Source organism: Diceros bicornis, chromosome 30 (assembly GCF_020826845.1).
Source record: "Diceros bicornis minor isolate mBicDic1 chromosome 30, mDicBic1.mat.cur, whole genome shotgun sequence".
NCBI lineage: Eukaryota > Metazoa > Chordata > Mammalia > Perissodactyla > Rhinocerotidae > Diceros > Diceros bicornis.
This window is the reverse complement of record NC_080769.1, coordinates 3,745,097-3,770,421: the sequence shown is the minus strand read 5'-3', so window position 1 is coordinate 3,770,421 and position 25,325 is coordinate 3,745,097. Positions and strand designations below refer to the sequence as shown.

Here is a 25,325-nt window from a genome sequence, read left to right as displayed (position 1 = left end):
CTCACACGCTCCGCCTCTTTCCCGCGCAACCCATGGCACCGCCCGCCGCCCCGCAGCGCGCATGCGTACTCGCGCACTGCCTGCCGGGAGTTGTAGTTTCAGCGTGGTGGGCCCGGCAAGTCTGGTGGCCGAGTTCAGGTGCCGCGGCGCCTGAGGGCCGAGGCCGAAGTGGGGCGGCCACCCCGGGAGCCAAGGGTGCGGGGTCGCCGGGCGCCGGGCGCCAAAGAGAGGCGCGGGGTTCAGGAAGGGCGCGTGCGCGGCGATAGGCCCCTGGGTAGGAGACAGGGCAAGGCCAGACGAGGGGGCTGGTGGCCTGGGCATCCCGCCTGGAAGATGCACAAGAGGAAAGGACCCCCGGCACCCCCGGGCCGAGGCGCCGCCGCCGCCCGCCAGGTGAGTCTGTACCCCCCGCGCCCCCCCCCCCCCCGGCCCTGCTGAAGGTATCCTCCCCACCCCGTCTCACGTTCAGGGGCGGGCCCCACACTCCAGGTGAACCAGATCTCCAACCCCAGGTGAGCCCCTGTCCCCGCCCCCCAGGTGAGCTTCGCCCCCACGGTGCGACCTACCGGCCCCGGCTCCCCAGCTCCTGGCGCCCTGCCCCGAGCTGAGGGCCACCTGTTGCCGCGGCAGCTCGCGTCCAGGAGGGAAGGCCTGGGACCTGGGGTAAGAAGGCCAGCTACTGTGCGCCTGGCCCCAGCGCCCATCCAACCCTGGCATCAGCCAGCCAGGTCAGACTCTTTTGGTCCCCATTGTACAGATGAGGACACTGAGGCCCAGAGAGGTGAAGACCCTGCCACGGTCATAGGGATTAACAGCTTGGCCAGAGCTAAGTGCAGATCCAGAGCTGCCTCCGTGAGCCCACAGACTGGGGCTGAGCCTCGTCTCCCTCCCTCATCTCCCCTGCTCTGGGCGTGGGGAGAGTTTGATTCTCAGCTTTGATGGAAGGAGCCCAGCCCATAGCTTAGTACCCAGCTATTAGAGGCTGGCCAACCTGAAGTTCCCTCCTGGCTTCTGTGCCTTGCCTGGCTTCACAGCTGTAAGCCTCAGTTTCCTCATCTGTAAGATGGAGGCCATAGGAGTGCCTATGTCCCAGACAGTTGTGAAAATTCATTGAGATCATTTATGGAAAGTGCTAGAACATAGCACTCCATAAGTTTTATCATCATTATTACTATTAGATGCAACTATATGTGATTGCTGGTATTTGGCTATTTTTGACCCATTTTGTACAGTTCAACATTATCACATCGTGATTGGTGATTAGCCAGGTTAGGAAGACAGGTCTGTTACACAGCAAAGACACCACTTCCAACTTTTACCTGTTGTCAGGGATTCTATTTATTTTTGATGCCTCCAACCCTGCTGCGTGACTCCCTCTGCTGAGGATGCTAGAAGGGAAAGCCCAGGTGTGCGCAGTGGCTTTGCTTTGGGGCAGGGTGAGGGGCCTGCTGTCCCCAGCGAACTCGGCGAGCAGCGCGTCAGAGGCGTGGGCTCTGAGCAGCGAGCTGAGTCTCTCTACCTGCTCTTTGCCCCGTGTTGATCTGTGCCAGAGGGCTGGCCCATCTGGGGACACCTGTTGCATTCTGGGCCTGTTCCAGCTTCCTGGCACTCCCCAGGGAAATGGCTTTTCCCTGGAGCCCTGGGTCCCCTTCCTCCCGTGGGGACTCCAGGCCCATCATGGCTGCCTTCTGGGCAGGTGGGATACATCCCGGGGTCTGACTGGACCCTCGCTGTTCCCGCAGCTGGGCCTGCTGGTTGACCTCTCTCCAGACAGCCTGATGATCCCCGAGGACGGAGTTAATGACCAGGAACTGGAGGCCGAGTTCTTGGCTCTGGTGGGGGGCCAGCCGCAAGCCCTGGAGAAGCTCAAAGGCAAAGGTGAGACTTTCAACGCGCCCTTGAAGATTTTCTGAGCTTCCAGTGTGAGCCAGGCTCGGAGCTGGGCGCTGGGGAGACAAAGAAAGGAGACGGAGAAGGGCCCTGCCCTCCCGGAACCTACAGTCTGGGTAAGAGGTTAAGCAATCAACTCTGGACTCAGAGTGAGGGTGGGAATCCCAGCTCTGCCACTTACTGGCTGTGTGACCTGATGAGTTCCAGCACCTGTGTGGGCCTCGGTTTCCCCATCTGTAAAATGGGAATAATGACTACCCTTACATCACAGGAGTTAATCTCCTAATGTTGGTAAAGCACTTGACACAGGGCCTAGCATGTCCTCCAGCCTGCTGTCCTGTGCTCAGGGGAGGGGTGGGGGAAGCACTGAGTGATGGGAGAGGGTGGCTTCCTGGAGGAGGCACCCACCCTGGAGAGGGCCAGGTGAAGAGCTGGGGAGGAGTCACAGCATGTGCAAAGGCCCTGGGGGAGATGGCAGGGCCAGTGGACTCTGCAGTACTCAAGTGGGGCTGGCACTCAGAGGGCAAACGGAGCCTGCACAGTTTCTAGCTAATACAGTCAATCCTCATTTTCATGGATTCCGTATTTGTGAATTTACCTACTGGCTACCATTTGTTTGTAACACCAAAATCACTGTTTGTGGTGCTTTTACAGTCATTCACGGGCATGCACCGAGCCACAAAAAGATAGTCACCCGACACGCACGTTCCCAGCTGAGGCAGAGCCAGGTGACGCTCTGTTTCCTCTCATCATATTGTAAACGTGTCCTGTTCTCAGTCTGTTTAGTGCCGCATTTTTCTCATTTTCGTGCTTTTTGTTGGTGATTTTGCTGTTCAAAAGGGCCCCAGGCATAGTGCTGAAGTGCTGTCTCGTGTCCCTGAGCATAAGAGGCTGTGATGTGCCCTACGTAGAAAGTGCGTGTGTGGTGAACTTCGTTCAGGCCTGAGTTACGGTGCCGTTGGCCTTGAGTTCAGTGTTAACAAATCAACAATATATAGTAAATAAGGTGTCTTTAAGCAGAAACGCACATAAAACAAGATCATGTATTGACCGTTTGATGGAAATAGTGTCCAGAGGCTTGCCGGAACCTAACCCTCTATTTCTTTTTTTTTTTTTTTTTTAATTTTTCCCCCCAAAGCCCCAGTAGATAGTTGTATGTCATAGCTGCACATCCTTCTAGTTGCTGTATGTGTGACGTGGCCTCAGCGTGGCTGGAGAAGCGGTTTGTTGGTGCGTGCCCAGATCCGAACCCGGGCCACCAGCAGTGGAGCGCACGCACTTAACCGCTAACCCACGGGGCCGGCCCCCTAACTCTCTATTTCTTCTAGGAGTGATGGCTCAGTGTTCGCTAATTCAGTGTTCACGACAACTTTATAGACCGTAACTACTGCGAATAACGAGAAACATTCGAATGACAAAATACTGACAATATGCTGTTCTGAGAGCTTCATTTACCTTGGTCCCCACAGTCTCCTTGTGAGGGAGAAACTGTAGTTGCCCCCATCTAACAGATGGGAAGACTGAGGCCCAGGGAGGTGAAGTGACTTGCCCAAGGTCCGCAGTGGGAACGTGGCAGAGTCAGGGTTCAGACTCAGGCATGATGAGGAAGAGATGAGGCAGGTGTGGTCAGCAGGGAGCGGGACCATGCAGGGTGGGCCTGGGAGCAGTAGGGTGCCATGGAAGGCCGGGGAGGGGGACGTGCTGCCCCCTACCTGCTACCCTATTCTCTGGGGCCGTGGGTGATGGAGACTGGAGGCCGGGGACTGGTGAAAGATCCTGGTTCAGCTGGGCCTCCCCCTGCCGCCAGGTCCCCTGCCCATGGAGGCCATTGAGAAGATGGCCAGCCTGTGCATGAGAGACCTGGACGAGGAGGAGGAGGGGACGGACGAAGAGGATGTGGAGGCTGATGGCGACCTGCTGGTGAGCGCCCGGGCCAGCAGGGGCCGCCCCTCCCTTTGTCCCGTCCAGAGGGTCCTCACGCCCGGCCCGGCCGTGTCCCTACAGGCGGAACTGAATGAGGTCCTTGGGGAGGAGCAGAAGACTTTGGAGTGCCCCCCTCCTGTGGCCCAGGTATAGCGCCGACCACCCTGCTCCCTGCAGCCCGGTTTCAAGGCCCTCCCTTGCCCCTCAAGGCCATGTGACGCTGGGCAGTGACAGGACACCTGCTCTGGGAATGGGGACATGATTTCTGCCCTGCTAGGGTGGGGGTGGTGGCCCAGGGTGACGTGCCCGGTATGCAGTAGGCGCTCCACCGAGGGAGCTCGCGGGGAGCCCGCGTGGGGTCACCACCCAGACCGTGCGCCGGCCCCTCCCGCAGCCCAGGGCCACAGCCCCGGGCCCCGGGGTGGAGGCCACCTTGCAGGAGAGGCTGGCCCTCTACCAGAGAGCAATCGAAAGCGCTAGGCAAGCCGGGGATGGTGCCAAGATGCGGCGCTACGACCGGGGCCTGAAGGTGAGCCGGTGGACAGGAGGGTGCTGGGACCCCGCCACGGCCCCCTCCCAGGTCCGTCTCCTCTGAAACCCACGCTTCGCCTCCTCCCAGACGCTCGAGAACCTGCTGGCCTCTGTCCGGAAGGGCAGCGCCATCGACGAAGCGGACATCCCGCCGCCCGTGGCCGTGGGGAGGGGCCCCGCCGGCCCGCCCAGCGATGCCCCCGCGCCCACCCCGCCGGTGCCGGAGCCCAGGGCGTTCACGGAGGGTCCCCCTCTCAGTGCCCCAGCCTCGTCTCTGGGCTCGGCTAAGCCCCCAGGTAGGCCAGGGGCTGGGTGGGCTGATGCAGGATGTGGGAGGGGGCGGTATTCTGCGGTAGGCGCCTCTATGGGGGTACAGGCCCTGCCCTGATGGTTAGATTTCTCTAACACCCCTCTCCTTCCCGGGTCCTCGTGTCCCTGGAGTTCATTAGTACCTTCCAGGGGGACCCGTGCACACAGAGAGGTTTTTTTGTGTGGTGGGGGTAAAATATATGTAACCTAATCTTTGCAGTTTTCACCGTTTTTCATTGTGTGATCGAGTGGCGTTTAGCACTTCACAATGTTGTGCAACTACCACCTCTGTCTATTTCCTAAACTCTCTCACCACCCCAAGCAGAAGCTCTGTCCCCATTAGACCCACTCCCCGTAAGCCTCCCCCAGCGCCTGGGAACCTCGGTTCTGCCTTCTGTCTCTGGATTACAGTTCACGTAAGTAGAGCCCTGCACTGTGTGTGCTTTGTGCCTGGCTTCCCTCACGTGGCATAACGTCTCAGCATGTGACAGCGCTCCGTTCCCTTTCAGGGCATTGCCAGCCTCTCCCACCGTGGGAAAGGAACGCCCATCCCCTCCCTTCTAGAATATGAAGGGGGCTCTCCCTGAGGCACATGCTCCCCTGCTGGGCTTGAGAAAGTGAGCGGTTGTCCAAAGCCAGGCTGGTCTCTAAACCACTGTTTTTGGCGAAGTTCAAGGAGGGCTACTGGAAATCATCACTTGAAATTCTCAGCCAAAATCACCAAAAATGTTTCTCGAGGGGGTTTTTGGCATAGAGCATGGCAGGGCTCAGAGTCCTGGGAGGGGTGGGCCCGGCCCTGACGCTGTCAGCGAGAAGTGCCCTGCCAATCGGATTTTCCCCTCGGCCTGTAAAGAGTATTGATCAGAAAGCTCCATATGCTTAGGCTTTGCTCAGTTACGTGCTGCTAATAATTGTGACAGTAATTCAACCCGGAAGAAAATTTTGTTAACACTGAGAGACTTGTGATGACGGGAAATAAAACCGATCAGTGTGGAGGTGTTTGGCTTCACCTGCAGACCCCTTCCCAGGCAGGTCCGCCTGAGCTGAAAGCACCAGGTCCAGCTGTCAGTCTGAAAAGTACAAGGCGTGCTGTTTTCCAGGGTTTTCTAGGCTGTGTGGATACTGGGTGGTGTATCTGTTGTACTTGGCATTTTTATACCAACAGTTGTACCTATTGCTTTCAACTGGGAGAGGCTTCCCCTGTCAACGTATTGAGCATGTGATTTGAAACAGTGACTAGCGTGCCATTGGAAAAGCAGCTTCATCCTGTCTCCCAGCTTTGCTGCCACGCCGCGTCGATGTGCTTTCGTTGCACAAATGTACAATAGGGTGGTCCCACAAAGGCTGTCAAGTACCTATGTATATCGTGTTAGGATGCAATTCTGGGGGATGTGGATGTAAATAAGAGAAGTGAAATTCCTGACTGCTGAAAGTGAACCTGGGATTTATTTAAAAAGTAAATGTTGGTATATACTCAGAAGAATTGAAAGCAGGATCTCAAAGAGATATTTGTACACTCGTGTTCACAGCAGCAGGATTCACAGTAGCCGAAAGGGGAAGCAACCCGGTGTCCATCAGTGGATGAATGGATCAACACAATGTGGTCCATCCATACAATGGAATATTATTCAGCCTTAAAAAGGAAGGAAATTCTGTCACATGCGACAACATGGATAAGCCTTGAGGACATTGTGTTAAGTGAAATAAGCCAGTCACAAAAGGACAAATGCTATATGATTCCACTGACATGAGGTCCCTAGAGGAGTCAGATCCATAGACAGAAAGCAGAGTGGGGGCACCAGGGCCTGGGGGAGGGGGAGGGGGGGTTAGTGTTTAATGGGGACAGAGTTTTCTGTTTTGCAAAATGAAGAGTTCTGGAGATGGATGGTGGTGATGTCTGCACAGCAATGGGCATGTACTTAATGCCACTGAGCTGTACACTTAAAAAGGGTTAAGATGGTGGATTATACGTTGTACGCATTTTACCACAATTTTATAAAGCAAAATAAAGAGTGAACGTTGGTGAGTTTCAAATCACCGTGGGGGTGAAGATGCACTGGATCTGGAAGAGTGGTGTGGTGGTTTTCTTTTTCACGTGTCGATATCTGCAGGACACTGGGAATGACAACCTTGGCCACTTTTTAAACTTAAGATGAAAAACTTTGGATGTCAACTTAAAAGTGTGTAAGGCTACATACGGTTTCCCAAAATTCTCTTGTGGACAGAACAGTGGCGGCTCCAGAGCCTGCCAGCCTGGGGTGGAGTCCCCACCATGCCGTCCTCCAGCTGTGTGACCTTGGGAGGCAGCATCCCCTCTCTGAGCCTTCGTTTTCACATCTGTACAATGGCCCCAAGAACAGTCTTTGTCGTGAGAATAAAATAGAAATGGTTTGTGCTGCCTCTTGTGCGCTGTTCCCCTCCAGGTCCCTGCAGCCCTGGCCCCCTGGCCCAGCTGCAGAGCCGCCAGCATGAGTACAAGCTGGCTGCCCTCCACGCCAAGCAGCAGGGAGACACCGCCGCTGCCACCAGACTCTTCCGCGTGGCCAAGGTGCGTCGAGACGGACGGGCAGAGCCGGAGGGAGAGCACAGAGTGCTTCTCACATTGCGTGGTGGCAGAGAACGTGGGCTCCAGAGTCAGTCAGACCTAAATTTGAATCCCGGGTTGTCACTCCCTAGGTGTACTTTGCTGCACCTCTTGAAGCCTCCGTTTACCCGCTCTGTGAAATGGGCTTAAGTGTCAGAAGAGGCTTGAGCAAGATGGTGCACAGGGAGGGACAGAGCTGGGAGTCTGCCGCATGGCGGATGGGGAGGCTTCCCAGGACGTTCTGGCCCCCGCTGCAGCCTCCTCGCCTGATCTGCTTCCTTCTCCAGAGCTTTGACGCTGTCTTAGAGGCCCTGAGCCGGGGGGAGCCTGTGGACCTGTCCCACCTGCCCCCTCCACCTGGTGAGGACCGCATCCTGCCCTCCCTTCAGGACTGCTGGAGGCCTCCGCCACCTTCCTCCTGATGCTGCCACCCCCGTCGGTCGGGCCTGGGGCCTCCTGATGCTGCCACCCCCGTCGGTCGGGCCTGGGGACCCCCTCAGGCCAGACCAGCCTTGGGGGAGGGTGGCCACTCTCACTGGACTGGACCTCTCTGCCCCCAGACCAGCTGCCCCCAGACCCACCATCACCACCACCGCAGCCTCCAGCTCCCGCCACCGTGCCCTCCACGCCAGGTAGGCTCCCGGGACACTCTGGGGTGGGCAGGCCGGGGCAAGACAGTCTGCCCTGCCCTAGACTCTTAACCCTGCCCTCCTCTGGCCCAGAGGTCCCCCCAGCCCCGCGGACTCTCCTGGAGGCGCTGGAGCAGCGGATGGAGCGCTACCGCACGGCCGCAGCCCAGGCCAAGGCCAAAGGAGACGAGCGCAAGGCTCGCATGCACGAGCGCATCCTCAAGGTGCGTGGGCCGAGGGGGCGCGGGGGCGGCCCTGCAGACTTTGCGAGGGTGGCCCTAACACCCATGTCCCCACAGCAATACCAAGATGCCATCCGAGCCCACAAAGCTGGCCGAGCCGTGGATGTGGCCGCGCTGCCCGTGCCCCCAGGTAGGCCCCGCCCTGCCCCCCGCCAGCTGCTGAGCCTTTTGGGTGCTCATCCTTCCAAGTGTGCGGGCTCAGGGAGCGGATCCCACGCCTTCAGGGATTCCGCAAGCTTGTTAGACAGTTCGTAGCTTGAAATCGGTCACGACAGGAGTGTTTACACCATGGAAATTGGCAAACACTAAGAATTAGGGGTTTATTTGGAGAGCCTGGTCCCCAGCCCACTGCTGTCTGATCCTTCCATTTCTTTGTTTGATTTGCTCCTTCCTAGTCTTCAGCTCTCAGCTTTACAGACATCTCCTGAGCCCCCGTCAGACCTCCAGTGTGTTGGAGGCCTCCCCTGGGTTCTCAGAGCCACCTGTGTGTCCCCCATGAGAGCAGTTTTCTCTCTGCACCTTGGTCCCCCGGGGTCCCACCAGGCCCAGGACCACCCCTGTGCCAGCACGCCACCTCACACGGTGCTTGCTCGTTGGAGTCTGGTCAAGCCCCGAGAGGGGGGTTGGGGTGGTCTGGTGTCTACACCGAACCAGCAGCAGCTCCTTCCTGGACTCAAAGTAGATTCCAAGGCCCCGGCTCCTTAGGAGGAAGAGGAACTCGCGTCTCCACCATCGTGGTGTGGGTCTCTCCCTCCTGACCGGGCCCTGCCTGGCCGCCCAGGCTTTCCCCCCATCCAGGGCCTGGAGGCCAGCGAGCCTGCCCAGCAGAGCCTGGTGGGAGTGCTGGAGACCGCCATGAAGCTGGCCAACCGGGATGAAGGCCCAGAGGACGAAGACGATGAGGAGCCTAAGCAGGTGTGAGGGGCCGGGGCCTTGCGGTGTGGCAGGGAGGGGCAGCCCGTCAAAGCCCTGACAGTCTTGGCCTCCAGCCGGCCCTGCCACTTCCTGGCTGTGTGGCTCTGGGCAAGTCATTTTGCTCTCTGAGCCTCAATCTCATCTGTGAAGTGGGCATAGTAATAGCAATAGTTCCTACCTGCCAGGGTTGTTGCAAAGATTCAGCTAGAACAGGAGTGAACGTGTGTTCAGTGCAAGGAAACAGAAACTAAGACGGTCACTCTTGTCGGTGTCGGGCCCTGACCCTTTGGTGCTGGGAAAGCTCTGACTTCTTTCCATCCCTCAGCAGCCCAACAGCCCTCCAGCCCCCACAGCCCAGCCCAAGGCCCCACCCTCCAGGGCACCCCAGTCAGGATCCGCCCCAGCAGCCAAGGCAGCCCCCAAAGGCACATCCACCAGAGGTAGGTGTGCCCTCCCCCGGCTGCCCGTTGCCTGGCTGTGGGCTGGGCAGCACCCGCAGACGCCCTGTGCCCACAGCCCAGCAGCAGCTGGCCTTCCTGGAGGGCCGTAAGAAGCAACTCCTGCAGGCCGCGCTGCGAGCCAAGCAGAAGAATGACGTGGAGGGCGCCAAGATGCTCCTGCGGCAGGCCAAGGGGCTGGAGCCCATGCTGGAGGCCTCCCGCAGCGGGCTGCCCGTGGACATCACCAAGGTGAACCCTCTAGGCCTGCTGGACCTTTCCAGGCACCCGCCCACCCGGCCCTGGCCACTTAGCAGCCATGTGACTCAGAGCATATCAGTCAGGGTCCAGGTTACGCTGCTGTGACAAATAGGGCCCCCTGAGACAGTGGCGGCAACAAGACAGGCGTTTATGTTTCTCACACGTAACATTCAGGGTGAGTGGGCTCTGAAAGACAAGGCCACCCAGGGCCCGGGTTCCTTCCATCTTATTGCTCTGCCGCACCCGAGGAGGTCCTCCTTGTCCACGTGGTCCAAGTGGACCGCTGCTCTGTCTGCATCCAGCCCGTGGGACAGGATGAGAGCAAGAAAGGGCAGGGCAAGCAGTTCCCTTTAAAGGAAGTGACGTGGAGTTGCCATCACTTCTGCTCGCTTCCCATTGGCCAGAACTGAGTCACATGGCTGCACCTAGGTGCAAGGGAGGCTGGGATATGTAGTTTCTTGCTGGGCTGCCGTGTGCCCAGCCAGAACTCCAATACTAGGGAAGAAGGGGTGGGGATCAGATTTGGGGGAGAAAGTTAACAGATTCTGCCACTTCGGGCGGGACCACCCACCTCTCTCTGAGCGTCACTTTTCTCCTTGGGGAAGAAGCAAGAGCAGCAGCAGGGGCAGAGTGGTGGTCAGGAGGATGGATGTTTCTGCAGAGCCCTGGGTAGGCCGGCTCATTGCTGACTGGCGGGCCTCCCCATGGGCCCCGTCCTCCCCAGGTGCCGCCGGCCCCCATCAACAAGGACGACTTTGCCCTGGTCCAGCGGCCGGGCCCAGGTCTCTCTCAGGAGTGCGCCCGGCGCTACAGTGAACTCACCAAGCTCATTAGGCAGCAGCACGAGGTGAGGGGGCCCTGGCTCGGGTCACAGGCCTCCCGCACAGTCGTGGCCCCCCACCTTCCCTCACTGTCTCTGCTCTTCAGATGTGCCTGAACCACTCTAACCAGTTCACCCACCTGGGCAACATCGCCGAAACCAGCAAGTAAGTGCCCCCGCCCCCACCCCAGCCCGCCCTGGGGGCCAGGGACCTGAGTAGGGCCCTCTCGCCGGCAGATTTGAGAAGCTGGCAGAAGACTGTAAGCGGAGCATGGAGACTCTGAAGCAGGCCTTCGCCCGGGGTCTGCCCACACCCACTGCCCGCTTCGAGCAGAGAACCTTCAGTGTCATCAAGTAAGGCCTTGAAGCCACCCTCAACCCCCTACCCCTGGCCCGGCCACCCCTTTGGAGAGGGGTTTGCATGCCCTGGAGGCTGGTGGAGGACTTGCCTCTGGAGGAGGGTTTGGGTGGGTGATGGGTGCACAGCACGTGTAAGTGTCCTGAGACAGAAGGATGGCGATGGGGCATTGACAGTGACACATCTGGAAATGGGGACGATCTAGTGAGGCAGAGATGTGCCTTGTCTTAGGGCCTGGACAGGCCCACCTGGTGGTGGTGGTTGGTCCCGCTCCAGTGAAGTCTTCCCACAACCCAGGGAGTTGGGATCATCTTCCCCACTCATAGACGAGGTTAGGTGCAGCCACCAGTCCTCCAGTGGTTCCTCGCCACAGCTAGGGTGACCTACACCCCTTACCCTGGCTCCCCCATGTCTGCATGGTCTGGCTCCCTGTCACCTCATCTCTGCTCACTGTCCCCACGTCACTCGCCTCCTGCCACACAGGCCTCTTTTTGGTCCCTCAGACGCACCAACCACGTGCCCACTCAGGGCCTCTGCACTGGCTCTTTCGTCTGCCCAGACCCTCGAGCCCAGGTCTCCATGGAGTAGCCCCTTCTTGACATCCAGAGTCCCCTATGATGTTACCTCCTCTGAGAGGCCCTCCCTGATCACCCCGTCTAAAGCAGCCCCGCTGAGCGCACCCCGCCCTTTCCCATCTCAGCTCTTTGCAGAGTTACTTTGCTCTCTGGATGTCTTCATCAGTTCTCTGTTCACTCGGCAGGCTCAGGCTCTGAGCGCAGGAACGGGGCTGTCTCATTTCCTGCTCTACCCCCAGCAGCGAGGACGCCGGCTGGCACGTAGTAGGGGCCTCCAGAAATACTGTCAAATGAGAAGGCCCCAGAGCAGCTAGGGCACTGGGTGGGGAAGAGTAGGGGCTCCGGAAATATTGTGAAGTGAAGGGAGGTCCCCCAGCAGCACGGCCACTACTGGCGCAAAGTAGGTACCAAATAAATACACGCAGACTGAAAGAAGGGCCCACGAGGTAGCCATTGGCACTGGACGGAGAATTCCAGTCTGTCTGGTTCTGGAGTGAACCCGGGGGCTGAGACACCCTCAAAGGCCAGCGTGGGGTTCGTGCCTGCCCCGCCAAGGGGAGAGGCGGTGGCGGGGGGCTGAGGTTCCTCTGTCTCCCGCCTGCTCTCCTGGAGGATCTTCCCTGAGCTCGGCAGCAATGACATGCTCCTGTGGGTTGTGAAGGGCATCGGCCTGCCCACGCCACCAGGTGAGGGGCGGCGGGAGGGCTCAGGCCATGGGGACCACCTCGCCGCCCAGCTCTGACCTCCGCTCGCCCACAGGGCTGTCCCCCGGCGACCTGGATGTCTTCGTTCGGTTCGACTTCCCCTATCCCAATGTGGTACGTGGCGAGCCGAGGGGGCATGGGCTCGAGCCCCGTCAGGCCTGGGGGTGGTCGGGCAGGGGTCCAAGGCCAGGCCCCAGCCCTTGAGCTTTCCTGCCTCCTCTCTGGTCGCAGGAAGAAGCTCAGAAAGACAAGACCAGCGTGATCAAGAACACAGACTCCCCTGGTGAGCCTCGGTGGGGGCGCCCCCACCGCCTGCAGAAGGAACAGGAGACTATAGCCTGACTCCTCCTTCCTTCCTCTCCCCATCCCTCCCTGGGCAGAGTTCAAGGAGCAGTTCAAACTCTGCATCAACCGCAGCCACCGCGGCTTCCGAAGGGCCATCCAGACCAAAGGCATCAAGTTCGAAGTGGTCCACAAGGGGTGAGCTGGGGCCACAGGTGCTATGTGGGCTCCGGGGCGGGGGGAGCTGCCTGGGCCAACCATCTGTCCCCTCCACACACCCAGGGGGCTTTTCAAGACCGACCGGGTCCTGGGCACAGCGCAGCTGAAGCTGGATGCCCTGGAGACAGCGTGTGAGGTCCGGGAGATTCTGGAGGTGAGAGGGGGGCGTTCATCTGAGCACTCCGGTACGGCCATGCCACCTGTTAGCATTGCTCAGATGCTCCCTGCAGGCCCTCCCACGGAGTCCCAGACCTCCCCACTACCCAGCCTGAATAGCGCTGGCACCCTGTTCCGTCTCACCAGATGCTGTCTCAGCCACAGCCGTGGGCTTGTAGTTTTGGAAATCGCCCTGGTTCTCCCTGACCCCAGCCCTGGACCTTCCCAGCAGCCTCCTCTCCCACCCAGGTCCTGGATGGTCGCCGGCCCACCGGGGGGAGGCTAGAGGTGATGGTCCGGATCCGGGAGCCACTGACAGCTCAGCAGTTGGAGACCACGACTGAGAGGTGGCTGGTCATCGACCCCGTGCCAGCCGCCTTGCCCACGGTGAGACCCCTGCCCTCAGCACCCCAGGGAGGGAGGCTTGTTCAAGGGGCCAGGACTCACAAGACTCGTTCTATCCTCTGCAGCAGGTTGCTGGGCCCAAAGGGAAGGCTCCTGCTGTACCTGCCCCAACAAGGGAGCCAGGGAACAGGTAGGTGGTTGGGCCAGGCCATCTGGAGAGAACCTCCCCTCTTCCCGTTTCAACCCCTCCTGGACCATTTCCCAGCAGGCACAAATTGGAGCATGCCCCTCCCCTGCTTCAAAACGTTTCCTGACTCCCCTTCTCCTGGAGGATCCAATTTAAACTTCTCAGCTTGATCTTTAAGACCTTTTGTGATCTGACCATTGTCAGATCCAGCCTTCTCTCTCCCCACTTCCTCCAGTTGATTCATGGCTACACCTAGTTCACAGTGGCCTCTGGGCTTCTCTGTGTTACGATGCCCTGAGCACCCCGACCCCCACACTTGCTTCCCGCTCCTATGCTCCACTCTGACTTCTTTGGGTCCCACCTTGGCTGTTGCCCCCTCCAGGAAGCCCTCCCTGACCACCTGGCATCCCAGTTGCCTGGGTGTACAGCCATTGTCCCTGCTAGGTTGTGGGCTCAGCAACACTGGGGTGGGCCTGGCCTGTCTCCCGCTGTTCCCCAGTGCCCAGCGTGTCTGTTGAATTAACGAGGTCGGGGATGGGGATCCCTGCGGCCCCTCATCTCTCCCCCACCTCGTAGATCAGCCCGGCCCCTGCATAGCCTCAGCGTACTGGCCTTCGACCAAGAGCGTCTGGAGCGGAAGGTGGGTATCCAACCCGCTGGGCTCCGTGGGGCGGGATTGGGGGGGGTCTGCGGGCCCAGGCAGGGCCCTCACAGCCCCCTCTGCACCCCCCAGATCCTGGCCCTCAGGCAGGCGCGGCGGCCGGTGCCCCCGGAAGTGGCCCAGCAGTACCAGGACACCGTGCAACGCAGCCAGTGGCAGAGGGCTCAGCTGGAGCAGGGCGGCGCCGGCGTCCGGCGGGGTAGGGCCTGGGGGCCGGGGGAGGGACTGAGGCTGGGGGAGGGGCGGGGCCGGGGTCGGGGGAGGGGAGGGAGAGGGGCGGGGCGGGGGCTGGGGGCCGCGCCCGGGGGCGGGGCAGGGGTGGGGGAGGCCCGGACGACCCGGGCGTGCAGTGGGATAGGGGCTGGGGCCCGGGCCCCGGGGGGCGTGGCAGCGGGCCGTGCTGACCCCTCTCCCCGCAGAGTACCTGGCCCAGCTGGAGCGGCAGCTGCAGTTCTACACGGAGGCCGCCCGGCGCATGGGCAACGACGGCAACAGAGTGAGCTGGGCGAGGGCTGGGCGGGCACTGGGGGCTGGGGAGGCAGGGGCTGCCCACCGACCACCCGTTGTCCCCCAGGAGGCCGCAAAGGAGGCGCTGTACAGGCGGAACCTGGTCGAGAGCGAGGTGAGCGGCGGGTGGCGGGGGTGCGGCGGCTGTGGCCGGGCCCCCCTGACCCCAGCGCCTCTACCCCAGCTGCAGCGGCTCCGCAGGTGAGGGCTGGCACGTGGGCGGCCCCTGGAGAGCAGCGGGCAGGCCTGAGGCCCCGGCGCCCGAGGAGCTGCCTCGGCCGCAGACCAGACAAGCAGACAATCAGCGGACAATCGGCTCCGAGTGGACACGGCCCCCCCGGGCCCACCCAGCCAAAGCCTCCCCCCAGGGAACGACAAGGACGGTGCCCGCCAGCCGATGTGCGCCGCTCGCCCAGGCCCACCTGGGTGGGCCCCCGAGAGTCCCGTTTGCACAGTCCCGGGGTGTCAGCCAGGGGTGGCTGGGATTAAGTTCTGAGGGCCCTGCAAGCACTTTACTTCCTGTCCCTCCCCAGCCTTAACCCTGGAACCCACCCCCACCCCCACCCCAAAGAAGCCACTGAGGCCAGCCAGAGCCCGCCGGCTCCCAGGGGGTTGCCCTGGCCCAGCCGGGCCCCAGGGCTGACGCGAGGAATAAACAGCCAGGGCCACACCCATCCCGCTGTCCTGCCTTCGTTTCTCCCTCCTCGCCGTGTCTTTCCCCCAGCCCCTGGATGGAGATGTGCCTGCATCAGGGGGAGTGTGGCCCCAGCCGGTGGCCTCGGGTGTGTCTGGGTTTACACGTGTGGTTGGGCCATAGGTGACGGTGCTTGGTGAGCTGCCTGTGGCCCAGGGTTTCGAGATCCAGCCCTGCTGCTCACTGGCCAGGGGACCTGGACCAAATTGCCTGACCCACTTAGCATCCCAGGACCTGTCTCCCCAGCTGGACGCGGGGACTGTGAGAGCCCCTCCCAGCAGGTGAAGAGCCCCTGGGAGGTGGTGAGCACTTGAGTTAGACTTTATTGTCGCTGTCTGAGTCTGTGTGGGGTGAGGGCAGGGCCGGCTTGGTCTGTGCGCTTGGGCTTCATGCTTCAGTGCCCTGAGTGTGGAGGCTGCGTACCCCCGAGATGTCTGCTCAGCACGGGTGACGCGGGCCCAGCCCTCGAGGCCTGGGAGAGCCGGGTCGAGGCCCCAGGTGGGTGCCGTCTCCTTAGTCCATGGCCCAGCGGAGCCCCAGGGGTCTGGGCTGCACTGCTGGGCTCCTCCAGGCTCAGGAGCCCCCTGCCCGTGGCCGACGTGGGGCTGTTAGCGGCAGCCGGACCAGGACCTGCTCGGGGTTACCCGTCGTGTCCACAAGGCGCAGGTGCTGGAGGCCCAGGAAGGCCTCGGGCGAGATGCTGGTCATGTGAAGCCTGTTGGCCCTGGAGGGAGAGGCGGGTATGAGGGCAGGTGCCAGCGGAGCGGGCCACAACCGTCCTGAGCCACCCAGCCTGCCTGGGTCCACCACAGCCCCCCTCGGCCCTCCCTGCCTGCTCCCAGCAGCCCCACCCAGCCGCCCTCGGGGCACCTGAGGAAGAGGGCGCGCAGGCGAGGCGTGCTGAAGAAGGCTTCAGGGCCCACGTGGCCGATGCGGTTGCCCTGCAGGTGTAGCTCCTCCAGGGCCTCGGGCAGGTCGGGGGGCACGAAGGACAGCTCGTTGTGGCTCAGGTCCAGGACCTGGGTGGGCGGCGGGCAGAGATGGCGCCGTGGCGGCCCCAGGCCCTGGGCCAGCAGCTCGGACAAGCCCCAGACCGCTCTCCCGGGCCCTCTGCTGCCTGCCCAGCGCGGTCCTCCTGCCCCCTCCCCTTGACACCCTTTGTGGCTGCCAGTTTCCTCCCCGCGACAGAGATGAACTGAGTCCCCTGGGGTAGGCCCTGTTCTGGGCCCGGGGGTGCGGACAGACAGGGTCCCCGCCTGCTGCCGGAGACACTGATTCAGTTAGTCACCAAGATGGTGCTTCCTCCACGTGCTCGTGCCTTTCTAACACGCTATCGTTTACTTAAGGCTGTCGACTGCTTTCTCCCTAACTAGAGTGTTTGTGCCAGGACCCAGGAGCTGTGCCGCTCCGGGCCTAGCACAGCACCCGGCACCCACAGCTGCACCAAACTGTGTGGAATCAACAGTGCTCCAAGGCGCTAGAGCCTGCGCTAGGGAGGCGGAGGGGGTGGTGGTGGCGGACCAGGCTGCAGGGACAGCCCGGGCAAAGGCCTGGAGGCTGGGTCTGCCTGCTCTGTCCCAGGGCTGGCCCACGGCAGGGGCTCTCGTGGAGGTGAAGCTGGGCGGACAGGGGGATGGAGGGGCCCCCGGGACCGTCGGTGTGGCTCCTCAGCCTGCCCCTGACCTGAAGGGCCTGCAGTTCGTGCCAGGTGCCGGGCCCGATGTCGCCCACGCGGAGCCGGTTGTGTGCCAGGCTGAGGTCCTGCAGCTGGTGCAAGCCCGCCAGCCGCTCGGGCTCGAGGGCCCGCAGCTGGTTCCGCTGCAGCCGCAGGGTGTGCAGGCCAGCGGGCAGGCCAGCGGGCAGCCGGGTCAGCTGGTTGCCGGCCAGGTCAAGGCTGCGCAGGGCGCGCAGCCGGCGGAAGGCCCGGTGGTGCAGGTGGGCGCTGCTCAGGCGGTTGTAGGCCAGGTTGAGCTCAGCCAGGCCTGGCGTGGCGGCCAGGTCGCGGGCGCCCAGCGCGGCCACGCGGTTGTGGGGCAGCACCAGCGCCCGCAGGCGGCGGGGCAGCGCCGGGGGCACTCGGTCCAGCCCGTTCCCGTAGAGGTGCAGCGTGTGCAGGCCCCGCAGCGGCCGCAGCGCCCCAGCGGGCAGCCCCGCTGCCCCCAGCTCGTTGTGCTGCAGCAGCAGGTAGCGCAGGCCTCGCGCCCCGCGCAGCCGGGCCGCCTCCACCCGCTGAATGCGGTTTCGGCCCAGGTGCAGCACGGCCAGGGCGCGGGGCAGGCCGGCGGGCACCACAGCCAGCTGGTTGTGGGACAGGTCCAGGTACTCGAGGCGGTGCAGCTTGCTGGGGGAGAGAGGGCCGGTGTTGGGCTGGGCCCAGAGTGGGGGGCCGGGCAGATCTGGGGGCAGTCGAGGGCTCCCTGAGAGATGTAAGCTGGACATTCCAACTTGGGGAGATGAGTTGAGAGATCTGGGTGGGAGCTAAACTTGGAGTGGCCAGGGCAGAGTCCTGCCTGAGGGGTGGATGTGGGGGTGGCCAGGGCAGAGTTCTGGGTGTGAGATCTGTGCGTGGCAGCTGTGGCATTGCACGGCGCTGGGGAGCAAGGGGGCTGCCAGGTACTCGGCCGAGCCTGGCGCACAGTAGGTGCTCACCAAATGAGGCCCTGGGTTAGGAGTCATACACAGGACAGGGACAGAACGTTGGGGCCCCTGGACTCCAAATCCTCAGCCCCTACTGCCAGCATGAGGCGGCACCCCCGTCCCACCGTGTCCCAGGCCCCACCTGAAGGTGGTGGCATCCAGGCCACTGTCCGTCAGCTGGTTGTGCTGGAGGTAGAGTTCACGCAGGTGGGTCTGGCGGCTCAGGGCCCCTCGGGGCACCTTGGAGATGAGGTTGTTCTGGGCAGGGAGGAGAGAAGGGGACCGAGGGTCAGAGACAGAGGACAGGGCAGCCACGGGAGGCTCTCGAGTAAGGGCGTGACGGACCTCGCTCTAGCAAGGCTGCTCAGAGAGCACTCGTGAACTGCCTGCCCGTGGAAGAGACTCCAGGAAAGACATTTCCAACTGCGGGAATTCTGAGGGAGTGGGGGCCCCCAGGGAGAGCGGTGGAGAAGCCCTGCAGGCGGGACGCGGGGTGGGGAGGTGGGGGCACCTGGAGGTGGAGCCGCTCCAGCGAGGGTGGCAGGCTGGGCGGCACGTAGCTGAGCCGGTTGCTGGAGAGGCTGAGGGTGGCGACGGCCTCGGAGCCGCGGAAGGCGTCGGGGGGCAGGCCGGCGTTGCTCAGCTGGTTGTTGTGGAGGTACACGGACCTGAGGGGAGCCAGGCTCCGGCCACCAGCCCGCCCCCAGCCTCCCCACTGCCCCCCACTCCCACCCCCACCCAGCGCAGGGCCACCTTCAGTGTGAGCGTGCACTGTCTCCACTTCAGGCTGGAATTCTCCAGACGAGGCCACCAGGGCTCTGTCTCCCACCTCAGACCCCCCACAGGGTAGGGCTCCGGCCCCAGGTTGGGGGTGACCACAGGCCTATCTGCGGCCTGGGGGCCTGGGCTGGGCCAGGGGCTACCTCAGTGCCGGCTTCTCCCCGAAGGTGAGCGGGAAGATCTCGGTCACTTGGTTGGCAGCCAGATCCGCGACACGGAGGGAGCGAGGCAGGAACTGGGGGGCCACCGAGAGCTGCGGGAGCACAGCCCTGCTGGTCCCGGTGCCCCCGGCCCGCGCTGTCCCGCGTGCGCCCCGCACTCTGTGCCCCGCCGGCCGGGCCTGGGGGCTCACCTTGTTGTGGGCCACGTAGATGTGCTGCAGCTGCGTGAGGGACTCGAAGGCCTCGTCGGGCAGGCCTGCGGTGGGCGGGCCGTGAGGGACCCGGCCGGGGCGGGCTGGGAGCCTGTGCTCACGGCGGCCGACGGCGGCCGGGGCTGGCCGAGGCTCCTCCAGGCACCCCCTCCCCGCCCTCGAAAGCCACAGCCCCCCACCCCCTGAGTTTCCATCTGCTCAGCACAGGGCAGTTCCGGGAACGGCCGCAGAGCCGCCCGCAGAGCCGGGGGCGGGAGGGGCAGCTGGGGCCGTGCTGGAGGGCCCCTCCCTCGTCCCCCTCACCCTCGGAGGAGATGAGGTTGTTGTGGAGGTTGAGGGTCCGCAAGCCGCTGAGGCGTGACAGCTCGTTGTAGGGGAGCTCCTGGAGCTGGTTGTTCTGGGGGGTGGGGGTGGGCATTCACACCCCTGACCCCGATGCCCCTGAGCCCTCAGCAAGGGACACCAGCCCTGATCCTCAGCTCCCCACCACCCTAAACAAGTGAGCCCCGACACCCCATCATCCCCACAGTCGATCCCAAGTGCCCCATCACCCTGACCCCAAACAACCCCATAACTGCCAAGATGTTGACAGCCAGCACCTCATCACCCCCACAGTTGACCCCACATGCCCCATCACACTACCCCAAGCAACCCTGTGACCTCCAAGATGTTGACCCCGACACGCTCAAACCCTCAGCCCCCACTTCTAATATCTGTACCCCGACTCCTCTGGCCTCTGACGCACAGACCCCAACACTCCCATCAAGGCCAACTTCCATCAGTGCCAAGCCACGCACAGGCCCCCACCCCATCACCCTCCACCCCAGCACTCCCCGTGCTCGCCCCTCGAGGGCCCCTCGCCCCGCCTCCCCCAGCCACCCACCACTGGGCCCACCTGCAGGGACAGGTGCTGGGCCTCCCTGGTGATGTTGTCCGGGAACACGAGCAAGTCCAGGCCGTCGCAGGCCACCGTGTCAGCCCGCGGGCAGGAGCAGCGCGGGGGGCAGGCCCGGGGCGGGGGCTGCGAGCTCTCCCCCAGGTGGGGGAAGGCGGGGTCCTCCATGCAGGGGGCGGGTGGGGGGCCAGGCAGCAGCAGCAGCAGCAGCAGACTCAGCCGCTGCGAGCGGAGGGCAGGGTCAGGGTGTCTCCCGGCTGGGCAGGAGGTCGCCATGGCGACAGGAGCATCCCCGCCCCACCTCGCCATAGCCAGCCCAGCTCTGCCTTCTTGCCCGAACAGCCCACCAGGACTCCCTAATGCAAGGCAGGCGGTCACCTCCCGGAGACTCGGCCGTGGCCGCCACCACCCCCCATCTCCAGGCAGAGGCCACCCTCCCTGCAGCCTGTGCTCCCAGGGGCTCAGGGGAGCGGGCCCACCCCCTTCCCCGCCCTGGGGAAGGCGGGCGGCCTGCCGGATGGGGTGGTGAGGACAGGCCAGCCCGTCCCCTCGGTCCCCCCCCAACCACCCCGGCTCTGCTTGCGTAACCTCAGCCAGCCTGGGCCGGCCACGGGAGCAAGGAATGTTGGGGGGAAAGCCGAGATTCGCCCTGTCTGGTATTTGGGCCAACCACAGGGGAAGGAGTGGGGGCAGAGGAGGGGAGGGCACTTCAGGCCGCAGGAGGGTCCCCAAGGAACCGGGGCTGGCAGCGAGGAGTCAGGGCAGGCCTGGGGGCCCTCAGCCAGGTCTGCCATCTGGGCCCTCCTCCCTCTGCCAGCTGGCCTCCCTGGCAGCCAGACTCCCCCCTCCTCAAATGGCCACAGCCGCCACCCGAAAGGAAATTACACGTATTGAGGCAGCAGCCTGGTGGTTAAGGATGTGTGCTCAGCGCCAGCCTGCCTGGGCTGGGACCTGGGCTCTGCCACCTCTCTGGGCCTCGGTTTCTCACTCTGCAAAGTAGGGGAACGGTTGTCTGACCTCCTGGGAGGGGTGTAAGGATTAAATGAGATAATGCCTAGGATGTGGGCAGACAGTGCCTGGCACATCCCAGGCCCTCAATGCTGGAACGGCAGTGTGTGCCGTGGGGCGAGGAAGCCCGTCTCTGCCCAGGCGCAATCCCCCAAGACAGACCACTTGCCGGAGGGGTGACTTCAGGCCAGTCATTTTCCTGCCCAACCTCAGCTTTCCCATGCACAAAACGAAGATGACAGAAGACCTTTTCTCAAAGGCCTGTCCCAGGGCGAAACCAGGTGGCAGACAGACAGCTCTAAGCACCTGCCCCTCACAAGTGGGAGCCGCCGAGCTGATGGGCTGTGCAAAGGGCGTGAAGGCCACTGGGGTCTCCCAGCAGCAGAGCCTGAGATGAGGCTTGAGTGCGTTTGTCTAGGAGAATGCAGCTGCAGGGAGTGGGGAAGTGACAGAGGGCAGGAAGGCAGCAGTCAGTAATGGATGAGTTATCGCCAGGGATCCTCTTGCCTGGAACCTGCCAGTGTTAGCACTCAGAATCCTGCATCCCAGAAAACCCTTAGTCCTGGGCAAACGGGATGGTCAGTCCCTCTTGTTATCAGCAAGTTCCTGCTATAGGTAGCTGGGCTCAGGCCCGCTGAGGAACGCTGAGAGATTGGGGACACGCTCAGAGTCATCCCTCTGCTGGGCAAGGGAGCTGGGGTGCTGATCCTCCAACTCCCTCCATCAGTTGAACTCCCCGGCACTCGGTAGAGAAGACCAGCCCCAGAGACACAGGCGCCCAACAGCGGGGCCCGGCCAGCACCTGCCATGGGAGGCTGTGGGGCCGAGCCCTGAGGAGACAGCAGTGAAGCACGTCAGGTGGGCAGGAGGAAGGGGCCACGATGCGGGAGAATGATGGAGAGAGAGGGTGTCTGTGCTTGTAGCCACCCTTTCGCAGAGGAGGACACTGAGACCCGAAGAGGTGGCGTTTGCCCACGATTCCCAGGACTGTGTGGCCTTGGGAGGGGGACCCTCAGAGCCCCTCAGTGCCCCTCAGTGCTGGGGCACGAGACAAGACAGGCCCCACCCCAAGTTCTCCATGGGGGACTGACAGCCACTAGTTTGGACATTGTGTAGAAGCCCCTCAGTTTCCCTAGCAGAGGAATGGGGCCAGCCCCAGGGAGCTACTGAACTACTGCACAGATCCTAGCCCCAGGGAAGCAGCAATGAGAACAACCTTTGAATTTGAATTCAAATTTCAAGTTTGAATTTCTAGCTGGCCTCTTTCAGTTGCAAAGGATGGAGAACCCAAACCAAACTAACTAATGCAAATAAGGGCATTTATTGACTCATGAACAGAGATGTTGGAGGGGTGTGTCCTTCAGGCATAGCTGGATCCAGGGACTCAAATGACATCCTCAGGATGGATTCTCTCTCTCTCAGCTCTACCAGCATGCTTCTCTATGTAGTGCCAAGGAACCCCAGCTTTAGTCCAGCTGAAAGCCCTGAACTAGAATCTCATTGGCTGAGTTTTGGTCACTTGTCCATCTGGAACCAGTCCCTGTGGCCAGAGGGACGTAATGTGCTGATTGACTGGGAACTTAACCACCAGTCTTGTAAATGACCCCTGGCCTTCTCTCTAGGCCCTTCTCTCTACCCTCCCCTGCCTAGCCCTGCCTTCCCTACCCAGCGAGGAGTTCTGTGGGGACAGCGATGGAGTACGGTCCACCAGTGTGGAGCCTGGCATGATCACCATTTATACACCTTCCTGGAATGCATGTAGGGTTGTGCCCATGTGTGTGGGGAGGTTTGCGTGGGGAGGGGGTGTGGTGTCTCTCAGTGCCCCTGAGGCCCTGCCTTCAGATTAGGAAGCACTATGTGGTCATGGGGACGAGGGACAGTTGCAGTAACACCGTGGGCAGCTAGTGCAGCAATCTGGTCTCCTTTTGGCTGCTGGGGGTCGGGGGAGGAGGCAGGGTTGGTGTGGGAGGGAGCAAGAGGCTCATGGGAAATGTAGTCTCCCAATTAGAAGAGGAAAGTAGGAGTCTTAACTCAGGCCCAGTTAAGGATCCCAAGGCACACCCCTCCTCATCCTCTGATGGCATCCGACCTTGAGACACTGGCCAAGGCCAAACTCCTCAGCCAGCCTTCATCTGGCTAATTAGCCCTTCAGGATCTGGACCCAACCCATAAAATTGCTGCTCTTTAGCTTGGCCTATGACTGCCTGGAATAGAGAACTACATGTCCCAGACTCCTTTGCAGCTAGGAGCAGTCTTAGGACTATGGAAGCAGGAGTGGTATGTACAGCTTCAAGGAAAAGGGGATGTCTTTCTATTTCCTTCTGTTGGAAAGCAGATGTGATGGCTGGAACTCTGTCAGCCATCTTGGGCCATGACATTACCTTGGGAATAGAGGCCTTGAATGGTGAAGCAACAAGATAGGAGCAACCTGGGTGCTGCATACCATACTGTGCCATCCTTGGACTGACCAGAGTTTTGATCACTTCCCAATTACCCCATTGGTGAAGGAGGGATCCCCCACCTTAAATAGTGCACGATGGCTGAACACACGACACCCAGCACTGGATAGATGAGATTGACATTGGTTTACTAGTCACATACACTCCGAGCCCAGAGGAGGGGAGGACACTGCACGCCATGTAGAGCCACACAGGCTGGGGGTAGGGTGATGGTGCTGCACTCAGGAGCAGAGTCAAGACGCAGGGGCTGCAGGAGGCGGGCTGCAGAGTGACAAACAGTGGGTGGCCTCTGGTTCCCATGGGAGGATGCGACTGGCTTGTTTGAGTAATTTCTCAGGCTGGCGGAGAGGTGAACCCATTAGGTTGAGGACCAGATGGGGTGTAGCTGGTCTGGCCGACAGAGGAACCAGCCCGGTGGGGAGCCTCCTGCTGGGGGCGGGCATATCTGCCAAAGGCCGGGAAACCCACAGTTAGGCCTTTGGGGCCCTGAGAGGCTCACAGAGATGAAAGCAACGCACGGAACTGCAGGCCTTTCCACACGACCAGCTCGGGTCCTCCTGAACGTGAGAGGAAAATAGATCTCTCTCTTCTTTCAGCCGCTATTTCTCTTTTATTTCTTCTTTTTTTTTTTTAAAAACTGAATCTAATCTTAATGGATACAGAGGACATCCACGTGGCTAATGGATGACATTAGCAAGGGAGAAAGTACAGAATGGGAGAAGGGAGACCCGTGAGGAATGCGCATGCTCGAGGCAGGTGCAGAGGAGAAGCTGGCGACGGCCACAGAGACAGGGAGTCAGAGAGAGACAGGACCTGACAGCATCTGGTAACACTGGAAATGTGCCGCCATGTCCTCGTGCCAGGTCACTATGTCAAATATAAAATGACGCCGCGTCACGGCGCGCCCAGGTGGGTGTGTCTGTGAGGGTGTTTCCGGGTGAGATTAGCATTTGAATCAGTGGACTCAGTAAGGTAGACGGCCCTGCGCAGTGTAGGGGGCATCGTCAGGGCCACTGAGGGCCTGAACACAAGAGCAGGACTTCACCCTTTTTCGTCCTGCCTGCCTGGTTGAGCTGGGACATCCGTCTTCTCCTGCCCACAGAGTGGGGTTTACATGAGCTGCCCTGGCTCTTAGGCCTTCAGACTCAGACTGGGATTATTACCAGCTTTCCTGGGTCTCCAGCTTGCAGATGGCGGATCGTAGGGATTCTGGCCTCCATGACCACAGGAGCCCCTTTCTCGTCATCAATCTCTTTTTATGTATATGTATGTATGTTACATATATAAAAGGACATATACATAAGGATATATATACATATATATCTTATTGGTTTTGTCTCACGTGTATCAGGCAGGCAAGATCACTCTGCGTAACAGACGAGCCCAAAGGTCAGCAGGTCAGGGGTCAGCAGCAGAGCTGGTCATCCAGGAATACGATCCCCACAGACCCGCGGGCCTCTGAGCCCCACAGCCGCTCAGGCACCCGGCCCGACAGGCTGCTCCGCCCTGAGGGGCAGCCTCCCCGGGCGCTGGCGCAGTAGAAGAGAGAGAGGAGACCCCCAGGAAAACGCTCGGGTGTTTCCCCCAGAAGTGCCTGCCTACGCTTCGGCTCCCACTTCACTGGCCAGGATTAGTCACGTGGTCCTGCCTGACCGCAAAGGGCGGGGGCGCGAGGGGAGGAACAAATGGAATATTTTGAATATTTGCAGTGTTACTCTCTCTGCGACACCCGAGGTCCAGCCGTCCATTCTGGAAAAGCTCTTGCACGGTCCCTACAGAAACGTACAAGGCTGTTCCCCGCAGGTTCGTTTATTAGGGTGAAAGTCTCTCCTCCCTGGGTCCTGCTCGGCTCCCAACTTCGCTTCACGTCGCTTCCTGAGAGAGCCCCGCACCAGATCCCCGATCAGAGGCCATAGTTTTGTCTCTCTCTCGCCTTCCCTGCCT

At 61.4% G+C, this 25,325-nt stretch overlaps 2 protein-coding genes across 5 annotated transcripts; one reads left to right on the top strand and one right to left on the bottom strand.

Annotated features, from left to right (window-relative positions):
• The first annotated feature begins 104 nt into the window (after window positions 1-104).
• CC2D1A (coiled-coil and C2 domain containing 1A) lies at window positions 105-15,249 on the top strand. Of its 4 annotated transcripts, none has more exons than XM_058525538.1 (29): window positions 105-393; window positions 1,743-1,878; window positions 3,698-3,810; window positions 3,895-3,960; window positions 4,208-4,342; window positions 4,433-4,640; window positions 7,077-7,201; window positions 7,525-7,597; window positions 7,798-7,869; window positions 7,960-8,090; window positions 8,166-8,238; window positions 8,890-9,023; window positions 9,352-9,463; window positions 9,540-9,712; window positions 10,446-10,568; window positions 10,649-10,707; window positions 10,779-10,895; window positions 12,087-12,160; window positions 12,234-12,292; window positions 12,410-12,461; window positions 12,559-12,658; window positions 12,743-12,833; window positions 13,085-13,222; window positions 13,309-13,370; window positions 13,944-14,007; window positions 14,101-14,227; window positions 14,448-14,524; window positions 14,603-14,650; window positions 14,720-15,249. In XM_058525538.1, exons 1-29 carry the CDS (start codon window positions 334-336, stop codon window positions 14,738-14,740), a joined length of 2,823 nt encoding a protein of 940 aa, XP_058381521.1. In that variant the 5' UTR covers window positions 105-333; the 3' UTR covers window positions 14,741-15,249. The 4 variants fall into 4 exon arrangements, with proteins under 4 accessions (XP_058381521.1, XP_058381520.1, XP_058381519.1 ...); XM_058525537.1 differs by having other exon boundaries at window positions 9,349-9,463; window positions 14,720-15,247; XM_058525536.1 differs by having other exon boundaries at window positions 13,306-13,370; window positions 14,720-15,236.
• A 288-nt stretch (window positions 15,250-15,537) lies between these two features.
• PODNL1 (podocan like 1) lies at window positions 15,538-20,190 on the bottom strand. The gene is made up of 10 exons (XM_058525417.1): window positions 19,915-20,190; window positions 19,323-19,416; window positions 18,999-19,063; window positions 18,790-18,899; window positions 18,378-18,534; window positions 18,009-18,124; window positions 16,902-17,570; window positions 16,751-16,754; window positions 16,100-16,248; window positions 15,538-15,953 (listed from the first exon to the last, which is right to left on the bottom strand). Exons 1-10 carry the CDS (start codon window positions 20,188-20,190, stop codon window positions 15,803-15,805), a joined length of 1,791 nt encoding a protein of 596 aa, XP_058381400.1. The 3' UTR covers window positions 15,538-15,802.
• Between the last annotated feature and the right edge of the window lie 5,135 nt (window positions 20,191-25,325).

What these genes read in the sequence shown, in the direction of transcription:
- CC2D1A (XM_058525535.1), top strand. Translation starts at nt 334, where the DNA reads ATGCACAAGAGGAAAGGACCCCCGGCACCCCCGGGCCGAGGCGCCGCC. An exon ending in CCACCTGCCCCCTCCACCTG is followed by an intron (nt 7,598 to 7,797) that starts GTGAGGACCGCA and finishes CTCTGCCCCCAG; the next exon opens with ACCAGCTGCCCCCAGACCCA. An exon ending in AGAACCTTCAGTGTCATCAA is followed by an intron (nt 10,896 to 12,086) that starts GTAAGGCCTTGA and finishes GCTCTCCTGGAG; the next exon opens with GATCTTCCCTGAGCTCGGCA.
- PODNL1 (XM_058525417.1), bottom strand. Translation starts at nt 20,190, where the DNA reads ATGGCGACCTCCTGCCCAGCCGGGAGACACCCTGACCCTGCCCTCCGC. An exon ending in GGGGAGAAGCCGGCACTGAG is followed by an intron (nt 18,535 to 18,789) that starts GTAGCCCCTGGC and finishes GGCTCCCCTCAG; the next exon opens with GTCCGTGTACCTCCACAACA. An exon ending in TGGAGCGGCTCCACCTCCAG is followed by an intron (nt 18,125 to 18,377) that starts GTGCCCCCACCT and finishes CTCCCTGCCCAG; the next exon opens with AACAACCTCATCTCCAAGGT.